The sequence below is a fragment of the Oncorhynchus kisutch genome, unplaced genomic scaffold, assembly GCF_002021735.2.
Source record: "Oncorhynchus kisutch isolate 150728-3 unplaced genomic scaffold, Okis_V2 scaffold3991, whole genome shotgun sequence".
In the NCBI taxonomy this organism is placed as follows: Eukaryota; Metazoa; Chordata; class Actinopteri; order Salmoniformes; family Salmonidae; genus Oncorhynchus; species Oncorhynchus kisutch.
Window position 1 is genome coordinate 225,001 of NW_022265936.1, and position 14,369 is coordinate 239,369.

General features: G+C 44.1%; 1 protein-coding gene across 1 annotated transcript in view; it reads right to left on the reverse strand.

Annotated features, from left to right (window-relative positions):
* Nucleotides 1-12,673, reverse strand: part of LOC109886850 (E3 ubiquitin-protein ligase SMURF1) — a 39,902-nt gene extending 27,229 nt beyond the window's left edge. The window contains 4 exon segments of the mRNA XM_031821544.1: nt 1,288-1,372; nt 3,185-3,396; nt 3,517-3,592; nt 12,583-12,673. Coding sequence (XP_031677404.1) covers nt 1,288-1,372; nt 3,185-3,396; nt 3,517-3,592; nt 12,583-12,673 — 464 coding nt within the window.
* Between the last annotated feature and the right edge of the window lie 1,696 nt (nt 12,674-14,369).

Sequence of the window (14,369 nt, forward strand, 5' to 3'; positions counted from 1 at the left end):
ACTGAGCTCTACACCAATCAAAACACACCTAACTGAGCTCTAAACCAATCACAACACACCTTACTGAGCTCTAGGCCTTCCAACGGGATGCGTTCCAATTCAGGTAAGGTGGTAAGGGTTGAGGTAGTTGGGGAGGTAGGATAGATGGAGAGGTAGGGGGGTGTTAGAATAGAGGGGAGGATAGTAAGGGTAGAGGGTAGGATAGTGAGGGTAGGATAGTGAGGGTAGAGGATAGGATAGTAATGGTAGGATGGTAAGGGTAGAGGGTAGGATAGTAAGGGTAGAGGGTAGGATAGTATGGGTAGAGGGTAGTATAGTAAGGGTACAGGGTTGTATAGTAAGGGTAGAGGGTAGGATAGTAAGGGTAGAGGGTAGGATAGTAAGGGCAGAGGGTAGTATAGTAAGGGTACAGGGTTGTATAGTAAGGGTAGAGGGTAGGATAGTAAGGGTACAGGGTTGTATAGTAAGGGTAGAGGGTAGGATAGTAAGGGTAATGATGGTAGTATAGTAAGGGTAGTATAGTAAGGGTAGAGGGTAGGAGGGTAAGGGTAGATGGTAGTATAGTAAGGGTAGAGGGTAGTATAGTAAGGGTAGAGGGTAGGATAGTAAGGGTAGAGGGTAGGATAGTAAGGGTAATGAGGGTAATATAGTAAGGGTAGTATAGTAAGGGCAGAGGGTAGGATAGTAAGGGTAGAGGGTAGGATAGTAAGGGTAGAGGGTAGGATAGTAAGGGTAATGAGGGTAGGTTAGTAAGGGTAGAGGGTAGGATAGTAAGGGTAGATGGTAGGATAGTAAGGGTAGAGGGTTGTATAGTAAGGGTAGAGGGTAGGATAGGAAAGGGTAGAGGGTAGGATAGTAAGGGTAGAGGGTAGGATAGTAAGGGTAGTATAGTAAGGGTAGAGAGTAGGATAGTAAGGGTAGAGGGTAGGATAGTAAGGGTAGAGGGTAGGATAGTGAGGATAGGATAGGAAGGGTAGAGGGTAGGATAGTAAGGGTAGAGGGTAGGATAGTGAGGATAGGATAGGAAGGGTAGAGGGTAGTATAGTAAGGGTAGAGGGTAGGATAGTGAGGATAAGATAGGAAGGGTAGAGGGTAGTATAGTAAGGGTAGAGGGTAGGATAGTGAGGATAGGATAGTGAGGGTAGAGGGTAGTATAGTAAGGGTAGAGGGTAGGACAGTAAGGGTAGAGGGTAGGATAGTGAGGGTAGAGGGTAGTATAGTAAAGGTAGAGGGTAGGATAGTGAGGGTAGTAGGTAGACGGCTGGCTGTATGGTGGGCGTGTATTACCTGGGTATGCGTGGGTCATGCCAGGTGCTGACTCCCGTCTGTGTGTGAAGAAAATACACCTGTCCCTGCACCGTGGTGCGCTGCTCTGTAACACACACACATTACACAGAAAGGTCACACACACACACGTTGGACACAAACACACACTAGGGATAATAACACACACCTGTCCCTGCACCGCGGTGCGCTGCTCTGTAACACACACACGTTGGACACAAACACACACTAGGGATAATAACACACACCTGTCCCTGCACCGTGGTGCGCTGCTCTGTAACACACACACACGTTGGACACAAACACACACTAGGGATAATAACACACACCTGTCCCTGCACCGTGGTGCGCTGCTCTGTAACACACACACACGTTGGACACAAACACACACTAGGGATAATAACACACACCTGTCCCTGCACCGTGGTGCGCTGCTCTGTAACACACACTAGGGATAATAACACACACCTGTCCCTGCACCGTGGTGCGCTGCTCTGTAACACACACGTTGGACACAAACACACACTAGGGATAATAACACACACCTGTCCCTGCACCGTGGTGCGCTGCTCTGTAACACACACACACGTTGGACACAAACACACACTAGGGATAATAACACACACCTGTCCCTGCACTGTGGTGCGCTGCTCTGTAACACACACTAGGGATAATAACACACACCTGTCCCTGCACCGTGGTGCGCTGCTCTGTAACACACACTAGGGATAATAACACACACCTGTCCCTGCACCGTGGTGCGCTGCTCTGTAACACACACGTTGGACACACACACACACACACTAGGGATAATAACACACACGCAGCCAAGACCAGCTAACCTGTAAACAGCCAAGACCAGCTAACCTGTAAACAGCCAAGACCAGCTAACCTGTAAACAGCCAAGACCAGCTAACCTGTAAACAGCCAAGACCAGCTAACCTGTAGCAGCCAAGACCAGCTAACCTGTAGCAGCCAAGACCAGCTAACCTGTAGCAGCCAAGACCAGCTAACTTGCAAACAGCCAAGACCAGCTAACTTGTAAACAGCCAAGATCAGCTAACTTGTAAACAGCCAAGACCAGCTAACTTGTAAACAGCCAAGACCAGCTAACTTGTAAACAGCCAAGACCAGCTAACTTGTAAACAGCCAAGACCAGCTAACTTGTAAACAGCCAAGACCAGCTAACTTGTAAACAGCCAAGACCAGCTAACCTGTAGCAGCCAAGACCAGCTAACCTGTAAACAGCCAAGACCAGCTAACTTGTAAACAGCCAAGACCAGCTAACTTGTAAACAGCCAAGACCAGCTACCTTGTAAACAGCCAAGACCAGCTAACTTGTAAACAGCCAAGACCAGCTAACTTGTAAACAGCCAAGACCAGCTAACCTGTAGCAGCCAAGACCAGCTAACCTGTAGCAGCCAAGACCAGCTAACCCGTAAACAGCCAAGACCAGCTAACCCGTAAACAGCCAAGACCAGCTAACCTGTAAACAGCCAAGACCAGCTAACCTGTAGCAGCCAAGACCAGCTAACCTGTAAACAGCCAAGACCAGCTAACCCGTAGCAGCCACAATGTAGTTCACCATCCACACAACAGTATCTGTCTTGACTGGAGCAGCCTAGAGAAGCTAGCCAGGCTAATTGAGGCCACATGTTGTGCTTTCTCCACAACCCCATTCAGATTAAACAGCCTCCCTGTTGGTCAATAACACACACCTGGTCAATAACACACACCTGGCCCTGGTCAATAACACACACCTGGCCCTGGTCAATAACACACACCTGGCCCTGGTCAATAACACACACCTGGCCCTGGTCAATAACACACACCTGGTCAATAACACACACCTGGCCCTGTACCATTTGTAAATAACACAAACTCTCTCCGTCTCTCTCACCGTATCCCTCAGGTAGATCAGGTGATTGGTTGCCATGCGGTCGGTTCTGAGGGGTGTGGGTGTGTCTTTGGGAATCCTGGCCTCTGATTCGCTGAGCCTGGAGCCGGTTCTCCTGGTTGGGTGAATCCGGTGGACAGGTCCCGCCCCCAGCGGCGCCCGTGGGGTCTGAGTACGGCAGCGGCTCCTCACTGAAACAGCTCTCAAACACAGGCCTACACACACACACACACACACACACACACACACACACACACACACACACAGTGAGAGAGCCCTCCAACACACACAGTGAGAGAGCCCTCCAACACACACAACCACAGAAGGATCCTCACCCCTCATTCTCTAACAGTCCTCTACAGTCGACCACGGGTCCTCCGCTGCCCAAACCATCTCTGGTCTGGAGGCTCACTGGAAAACACAGTTAACACACATTACACACACAGTCTAGTACAGATAACCTTGTGGGGACACACAATTCAGCCCCAATCAAAATCCTATTTCCCTAACCCGTACTCTTACCCTAACCTTAACATAAACCCTAACCTGTACTCTTACCCTAACCCGTACTCTTACCCTAACATAAACCCTAACCCGTACTCTTACCCTAACCTTAACATAAACCCTAACCCGTACTCTTACCCTAACCTTAACATAAACCCTAACCCGTACTCTTACCCTAACCTTAACATAAACCCTAACCTGTACTCTTACCCTAACCCGTACTCTTACCCTAACATAAACCCTAACCCGTACTCTTACCCTAACCTTAACATAAACCCTAACCCGTACTCTTACCCTAACCTTAACATAAACCCTAACCCGTACTCTTACCCTAACCTTAACATAAACCCAAACCCGTACTCTTACCCTAACCTTAATATAAACCCTAACCCGTATTCTTAACCTAACCCGTACTCTTACCCTAACCTTAACATAAACCCTAACCCGTACTCTTACCCTAACCCGTACTCTTACCCTAACCTTAACATAAACCCTAACCCGTACCATAACCCGTACTCTTACCCTAACCTTAACATAAACCCTAACCCGTACTCTTACCCTAACCCGTACTCTTACCCTAACCTTAACATAAACCCTAACCCGTACCCTTACCCTAACCCGTACTCTTACCCTAACCTTAACATAAACCCTAACCTGTACTCTTACCCTAACCTTAACATAAACCCAAACCCGTACTCTTACCCTAACCTTAACATAAACCCAAACCCGTACTCTTACCCTAACCTTAACATAAACCCTAAGCCGTACTCTTACCCTAACCTTAACATAAACCCTAACCCGTACTCTTACCCTAACCCGTACTCTTACCCTAACCTTAACATAAACCCTAACCCGTACCCTTACCATAACCCGTACTCTTACCCTAACCTTAACATAAACCCTAACCCGTACTCTTACCCTAACCCGTACTCTTACCCTAACCTTAACATAAACCCTAACCCGTACACTTACCCTAACCCGTACTCTTACCCTAACCTTAACATAACCCTAACCTGTACTCTTACCCTAACCTTAACATAAACCCAAACCCGTACTCTTACCCAAACCTTAACATAAACCCTAACCCGTACTCTTACCCTAACCCGTACTCTTACCCTAACCCTAACATAAACCCTAACCCGTACCCTTACCATAACCCGTACTCTTACCCTAACCTTAACATAAACCCTAACCCGTACTCTTACCCTAACCCGTACTCTTACCCTAACCTTAACATAAACCCTAACCTGTACTCTTACCCTAACCTTAACATAAACCCAAACCCGTACTCTTACCCTAACCTTAACATAAACCCAAACCCGTACTCTTACCCTAACCTTAACATAAACCCAAACCCGTACTCTTACCCTAACCCGTACTCTTACCCTAACCTTAACATAAACCCTAACCTGTACTCTTACCCTAACCCGTACTCTTACCCTAACCTTAACATAAACCCCTAACCCGTACTCTTACCCTAACCTTAACATAAACCCAAACCCGTACTCTTACCCTAACCTTAACATAAACCCAAACCCGTACTCTTACCCTAACCTTAACATAAACCCAAACCCGTACTCTTTCCCTAACCTTAATATAAACCCTAACCCGTATTCTTAACCTAACCGGTACTCTTACCCTAACCTTAACATAAACCCTAACCCGTACCCTTACCATAACCCGTACTCTTACCCTAACCTTAACATAAACCCTAACCCGTACTCTTACCCTAACCCGTACTCTTACCCTAACCCGTACTCTTACCCTAACCTTAACATAAACCCTAACCCGTACTCTTACCCTAACCTTAACATAAACCCAAACCCGTACTCTTACCCTAACCTTAACATAAACCCTAACCCGTACCCTTACCCTAACCCGTACTCTTACCCTAACCTTAACATAAACCCTAACCTGTACTCTTACCCTAACCTTAACATAAACCCAAACCCGTACTCTTACCCTAACCTTAACATAAACCCAAACCCGTACTCTTACCCTAACCTTAACATAAACCCAAACCCGTACTCTTACCCTAACCTTAACATAAACCCAAACCCGTACTCTTACCCTAACCTTAACATAAACCCTAACCCGTACTCTTACCCTAACCCGTACTCTTACCCTAACCTTAACATAAACCCTAACCCGTACCCTTACCATAACCCGTACTCTTACCCTAACCTTAACATAAACCCTAACCCGTACTCTTACCCTAACCCGTACTCTTACCCTAACCCGTACTCTTACCCTAACCTTAACATAAACCCTAACCCGTACCCTAACCCGTACTCTTACCCTAACCTTAACATAAACCCAAACCCGTACTCTTACCCTAACCTTAACATAAACCCTAACCCGTACCCTTACCCTAACCCGTACTCTTACCCTAACCTTAACATAAACCCTAACCTGTACTCTTACCCTAACCTTAACATAAACCCAAACCCGTACTCTTACCCTAACCTTAACATAAACCCAAACCCGTACTCTTACCCTAACCATAACATAAACCCAAACCCGTACTCTTACCCTAACCTTAACATAAACCCAAACCCGTACTCTTACCCTAACCTTAACATAAACCCAAACCCGTACTCTTACCCTAACCTTAACATAAACCCAAACCCGTACTCTTACCCTAACCTTAACATAAACCCAAACCCGTACTCTTACCCTAACCTTAACATAAACCCAAACCCGTACTCTTACCCTAACCTTAACATAAACCCAAACCCGTACTCTTACCCTAACCTTAACATAAACCCAAACCCGTACTCTTACCCTAACCTTAACATAAACCCAAACCCGTACTCTTACCCTAACCTTAACATAAACCCTAAGCCGTACTCTTACCCTAACCTTAACATAAACCCTAAGCCGTACTCTTACCCTAACCCGTACTCTTACCCTAACCTTAACATAAACCCTAACCCGTACTCTTACCCTAACCTTAACATAAACCCTAACCCGTACTCTTACCCTAACCTTAACATAAACCCTAACCCGTACTCTTACCCTAACCTTAACCTAAACCCTAACCCGTACTCTTACCCTAACCTTAACATAAACCCAAACCCGTACTCTTACCCTAACCTTAACATAAACCCAAACCCGTACTCTTACCCTAACCTTAACATAAACCCAAACCCGTACTCTTAACCTAACCTTAACATAAACCCTAAGCCGTACTCTTACCCTAACCTTAACATAAACCCAAACCCGTACTCTTACCCTAACCTTAACATAAACCCTAACCCGTACTCTTACCCTAACCTTAACATAAACCCTAAGCCGTACTCTTACCCTAAACTTAACATAAACCCGCCCAGTGAGGCGGCAGGGTACCCTAGTGGTTAGAGCGTTGGACTAGTAACCGGAAGGTTGCAAGTTCAAATCCCCGAGCTGACAAGGTACAAATCTGTCGTTCTGCCCCTGAACAGGCAGTTAACCCACTGTTCCTAGGCCGTCATTGAAAATAAGAATTTGTTCACTGTGTGTGCTGACTTGCCTAGTAAAATAAAGGTAAAATTAAAATTAAAAATAAATAAAAGTGTACAGGCAACGGTAGGCAGGCTATTATGGAAACGTGGAGGCAATTATTTTATAAAGTCTTCCTAATAGGCCATTGAAACCAGCATTTCTCTCCTGTTTAATTGTTTTTCATATCAACTTTCTTTCACTGTCCAGAAGCCACAATCCATGTCAGTTCTCGTTTCAGTTCGCTGCAGCTAGCGACTGGAATGAGCTGCAACAAACACTCAAACCGAATAGTTTTATCGCCATCTCTTCATTCAAAGACTCAATCATGGACACTCTTACTGGCAGTTGTGGCTGCTTAGCGTGATGTATTGTTGTCTCTACCTTGTTGCCCATTGTGCTGTTGTCTGTGCCCAATAATGTTTGTACTAGGGATGTGGTCGATATTAGCTAAAAATGTAAACATCGGTATCGACCCGAAGTCTAGTTTAAAGCCGATGTCAAAGCTGACGTGCATACCTACATACCGTAGGTAGATGACGTGCATACCTACATACCGTAGGTAGATGACGTGCATACCTACATACCGTAGGTAGATGACGTGCATACCTACATACCGTAGGTAGATGACGTGCATACCTACATACCGTAGGTAGATGACGTGCATACCTACATACCGTAGGTAGATGACGTGCATACCTACATAACGTAGGTAGATGACGTGCATACCTATATAACGTAGGTAGATGACGTGCATACCTACATAACGTAGGTAGATGACGTGCATACCTACATAACGTAGGTAGATGACCTACATAACGTAGGTAGATGACCTACATAACGTAGGTAGATGACCTACATAAACGTAGGTAGATGACGTGCATACCTATATAACGTAGGTAGATGACGTGCATACCTACATAACGTAGGTAGATGACCTACATACTGTAGGTAGATGACGTGCATACCTACATAACGTAGGTTGATGACCTACATAACGTAGGTAGATGACGTGCATACCTATATAACGTAGGTAGATGACGTGCATACCTATATAACGTAGGTAGATGACGTGCATACCTACATAACGTAGGTAGATGGCGTGCATACCTACATAACGTAGGTAGATGGCGTGCATACCTACATAACGTAGGTAGATGGCGTGCATACCTACATAACGTAGGTAGATGACGTGCATACCTATATAACGTAGGTAGATGACGTGCATACCTATATAACGTAGGTAGATGACCTACATACTGTAGGTAGATGACGTGCATACCTACAGAACGTAGGTAGATGACCTACATACTGTAGGTAGATGATGTGCATACCTACATAACGTAGATAGATGACGTGCATACCTATATAACGTAGGTAGATGACGTGCATACCTATATAACGTAGGTACACAGCGTAATGATGCCATGTAAAATGTTGCACTACACGTGCAACACAGCGTTCCTAACCTAGCCCACAATGTCTGCTGTGTGGATGGAGCAGTCAACAAGTCAAACAGTCATTTGAAAGAGTAAGAACATTTCAGGTTTCTGTACAGCACTTTGAGATATCAGCTGATGTAAGAAGGGCTTTATAAATAAATTCGATTTGATTTTCAGCTAGACAACTCAAAGGTGAAATCCATAACACCAAGTTAATGGGATTCATTGACAATCATCCGTTCTCTGTCGTGGATGATGTTGACAATCATCCGTTCTCTGTCGTAGAGGACGTTGACAATCATCCGTTCTCTGTCGTAGAGGACGTTGACAATCAACCGTTCTCTGTCGTGGATGATGTTGACAATCATCCGTTCTCTGTCGTAGAGGATGTTGACAATCATCCGTTCTCTGTCGTGGAGGATGTTGACAATCATCCATTCTCTGTCGTAGAGGACGTTGACAATCATCCGTTCTCTGTCGTAGAGGACGTTGACAATCATCCGTTCTCTGTCGTAGAGGACGTTGACAATCATCCGTTCTCTGTCGTAGAGGACGTTGACAATCATCCGTTCTCTGTCGTAGAGGACGTTGACAATCATCCATTCTCTGTCGTAGAGGACGTTGACAATCAACCGTTCTCTGTCGTGGATGATGTTGACTTTAGCGACTGATCGAGCACCGATTCTGGGTTGTGCATCAGGGGTGCATCATGTTCTCGTGTACAGTCGTGGCCAAAAGTTTGGAGAATGACACAAATATTAATTTCCACAAAGTTTGCTGCTTCAGTGTCTTTAGATATTTTTGTCAGATGTTACTATGGATACTGAAGTATAATTACAAGCATTTCATAACTGTCAAAGGCTTTTATTGACAGTTACATGAAGTTGATGCAAAGAGTCAATATTTGCAGTGTTGACCCTTCTTTTTCAAGACCTCTGCAATCCGCCCTGACATTTTGTCAATTAACTTCTGCGCCACATCCTGACTGATGGCAGCCCATTGTTGCATAATCAAAGCTTGGAGTTTCTCAGCATTTGTGGGGTTTTGTTTGTCCACCTGCCTCTTGAGGATTGACCACAAGTTCTCATTGGGATTAAGGTCTGGGGAGTTTCCTGGCCATGGGCCCAAAATATGGATGTTTTGTTCCCCGAGCCACTTAGTTATCACTTTTGCCTTATGGCAGGGTGCTCCATCATGCTGGAAAAGACATTGTTCGTCACAAAACTGTTCCTGGATGGTTGGGAGAAGTTGCACTCGGAGGATGTGTTGGTACCACTCTCATATGCACTCACACCTGCCTGCTGCCATACCTGAGCAGGCTCTGTACTGGTGGGTGCCCCGATCTCGCAGCTGAATCATCTTTAGGAGACGGTCCTGGCGATTGCTGGACTTTCTTGGGCGCCCTGAAGCCAACAACATAACAATCTGGAGTATATGCAAATTGCCATCATACAAACTGAGGCAGCAGACTGTGAAAATTAATATTTGAGTCATTCTCAAAACCTTTGGCCACGACTCTACACACTACCAAGTGCGCTATTTTTCAGATGTTGCCCTACCGGAGTTACACAGTTAATAGTGTCACTGCTATTAGCTTAAGAAAATACTATGGATTGCCGTTTGGGTCTTTACGTGTCAGAAAAGAGAAAAGATACATCAAATAAACACAATTTGACATTAACACATTTGACGCGTTAAATTAAGCTTTTATATTGACACGTCAAATAACACAGTCTATTATAGAATGTTGTGTGTTCTGAATCTGCACGTTCAAAGCCAAGCAACACCACTACTATCAGCACTGTCAAAGCTGCACAAGAAAAGTCGCAAACAAGCTAACACTGGCCACAAACGATGTGTTTACAATACCGCGTTGGGTAATAAAGCTTATTTGTTAGAACGCAACTTCTGGGGTAGCTAGCAGTTAGCTTGGTACCTAGCTAGCACCAATACAACCAGCCTGAAAACAATGACCAGTAGAAACTGCAGGTCATTTTCATTATTCTTAGCAATGATTTAGGAATCCTTGTGAGTAAGTATTAGCTAGGAAGCCTCTTGTTGTTCGGCTATTGAAATTGAACTTCAGTTCATTAAAATAAATAGCTAGCCAGCTACTTAACCCTGTTGCCCAAAGCTAACGTTATAAGCAGCCAGCTAGCTTCATCTGGCGAGTGAGGCTCGACCGGACCGGGTTATGTGTTGTGAAGCTAGCAACAATAAGGATTAGGCACAATAGTGGAATTTGCGATTTGCCTTCAAAATAAAAGTACTTATTTGAAAGTGATGCAGAAGGTAACAATTGGTGGAATCATGCCATATTTAGACTAGATAATGTTAAACAAGGTTGGAATGTGAAGCAATGAAATAGGTTATCAGTCCACTCGGTGACGCCTGCAGAACACAACCGTGAAAAGTTTACGCAAATATTAACGTTGTAGCTCTTATCGCGGGACTGTGACTGTGTAAAATCACCTCCCCAGTCAGCCTATTGTGTATTTTGACATTCATATTGCACTGTACAGCTTTACCTAAGGATTGGGGATCAATGATATGGGGTAACAGTCTACTCAATACCCAAGATATTTTTTCCCAACGTCCTCCTCAGAGTTTTCAGACTCTAAAACAGCCATATGCAGTATTGTTTTTCCTCAGGAATAGTGTTCAATATAAAACAGGTTGACAATAAATGTGGCTCAATTCACAGTTGTTTCAGAGTCCCGCCAATAAAGCTATGATGCTAATGTTCTCTGGGTGTCACGGAGTAGACTGATACCCCATGTCATTGACCCACAATCCATAGGTAAGGCTGTACAGTGATATAAGGATGCTCCCAATGCAACTCTAAAGTATAATACATCCAGTGTGATTTCAACAGATTTTTTGTCAAATTAACAAATCATTGTCCTTTGTTGATTTTATATAACAACATTCCAACCTCGTTTAGCATGATCTATTCAATTATGGCATAATTCTACTATTTGTATTCATTTGCATCACTGTCATTACATACTTTTATTTTGAAGGCTAACCGCAAAAGTCCACTATTGTGGCTAATCCTTATTGTGGTTAGCTTCACATAGATGGGTCTGACCATTAATCAAATAAGAACTGTCTTATAAATTAGGGTTGTCTTTAAGATGATGACACCTAGCTACTGAAACAGATGTTAGCCAGCTAACTATAGCTACTGAAACAGATGTTAGCTAGCTAACTGTAGCTACTGAAACAGATGTTAGCTAGCTAACTGTAGCTACTGAAACAGATGTTAGCTAGCTAACTGTAGCTACTGAAACAGATGTTAGCTAGCTAACTGTAGCTACTGAAACAGATGTTAGCTAGCTAACTGTAGCTACTGTAAACAGATGTTAGCTAGCTAACTGTAGCTACTGAAACAGAATGTTAGCTAGCTAACTGTAGCTACTGAAACAGATGTTAGCTAGCTAACTGTAGCTATCTGAAACAGATGTTAGCTAGCTAACTGTAGCTACTGAAACAGATGTTAGCTAGCTAACTGTAGCTACTGAAACAGAGTTAGCTAGCTAACTATAGCTACTGAAACAGATGTAGCTAGCTAACTATAGCTACTGAACCAGATGTTAGCTAGCTAACTGTAGCTACTGAAACAGATGTTAGCTAGCTAACTACAGCTACTGAACCAGATTGTTAGCTAGCTAACGATAGCTACTGAACCAGATGTTTAGCTAGCTAACTATAGCTACTGAACCAGATGTTAGCTAGCTAACTATAGCTACTGAAACAGATGTTAGCTAGCTAACTACAGCTACTGAACCAGATGTTAGCTAGCTAACTACAGCTACTGAACCAGATGTTAGCTAGCTAACTATAGCTACTGAACCAGATGTTAGCTAGCTAACTATAGCTACTGAACCAGATGTTAGCTAGCTAACTATAGCTACTGAACCAGATGTTAGCTAGCTAACTACAGCTACTGAAACAGGGTTCAGTCAGTCTTACCTACGATCTGTCCCCGTACTGCATCACTGTCTGATGGATTCAGCTTACACAGATCCAACCGCTGGTCTGGAAAGAGAGAGAGGAGAGACATGAATGAGTTACAGGACAAAATAAAAACCCTCCAACCAAAAAGGCCTGTGGTGTTGATGGTATCCTCAATGAAATGATCAATATACAGACAACAAATTCCAATTGGCTATACTAAAACTCTTTAACATCATCCTTAGCTCTGGCATCTTCCCCCATATTTGGGAACCAAGGACTGATCACCCCAATCCACAAAAATGGAGGACAAATTTGACCCCAATAACTACCGTGGAATATGCGTCAACAGTAACCTTGGGAAAATCCTCTGCACTATCATTAACAGCAGACTCGTACACTTCCTCAATGAAAACAATGTACTGAGCAAATGTCAAATTGGCTTTTTACCAAATTACCGTACAACAGACCATGTATTCACCCTGCACACCCTAATTGACAACCAACAAACCAAACAAAGGCAAAGTCTTCTCATGCTTTGTTGATTTCAAAAAAAGCCTTCGACTCAATTTGGCATGAGGGGTCTGCTATACAAACTGATGGAAAAGTGGTGTTGGGGGTAAAACATACGACATCATAAATCCATGTACACAAACAACAAGTGGTGCGGTTAAAATTGGCAAAAAACACACACATTCTTCACACAGGGTCGTGGGTTAGACAGGGATGCAGCTTAAGCCCCACCCTCTTCAACATATATATCAACGAACTGGCGCGGGCACTAGAAAAGTCTGCCAGCACCCGACCTCACCCTACTAGAATCCGAAGTCAAAATGTCTGCTGTTTGCTGATGATTCTGGTATCTTCTGTCACCAACCAAGGAGGGCCTACAGCAGCACTAGATCTTATTGCCAGATTCTGTCAGACCTGGGCCCCTGACAGTAAATCTCAGTAAGACCAAAATATGGTGTTCCAAAAAAGGTCCAGTCACCAGGACCACAAATACAAATTCCATCTAGACACTGTTGCCCTAGAGCACACAAAAAACTATACATACCTTGGCCTAAACATCAGCGCCACAGGTAACTTCCACAAAGCTGTGAACGATCTGAGAGACAAGGCAAGAAGGGCATTCTATGCCATCAAAAGGAACATCAATTTCAACATACCAATTAGGATCTGGCTAAAAATACTTGAATCAGTCATAGAGCCCATTGCCCTTTATGGTTGTGAGGTCTGGGGTCCGCTCACCAACCAAGACTTCACAAAATGGGACAAAACACCAAATTGAGACTGCACGCAGAATTCTGCAAAAATATCCTCCGTGTACAAACGTAGAACACCCAAATAATGCAGAGCAGAATTAGGCCGATACCCACTAATTATCAAAATCCAGAAAAGAGCTGTTAAATTCTATAACCACCTAAAAGGAAGCGATTCCCAAACCTTCCACAACAAAGCCATCACCTACAGAGAGATGAACCTGGAGAAGAGTCCCCTAAGCAAGCTGGTCCTGGGGCTCTGTTCACAAACACACCTACAGAGCCCCAGGACAGCAGCACAATTAGACCCAACCAAAAATGAGAAAACAAAAAGAAAGATAATTACTCGACACATTGGAAAGAATTAACAAAAAAACTGAGCAAACTAGAATGCTATCTGGCCCTACACAGAGAGTACACAGCGGGCAGAATACCTGACCACTGTGACTGACCCAAAATTAAGGAAAGCTTTGACTATGTACAGACTCAGCGAGCATAGCCTTGCTATTGAGAAAGGCCGCCGTAGGCAGACATGGATCTCAG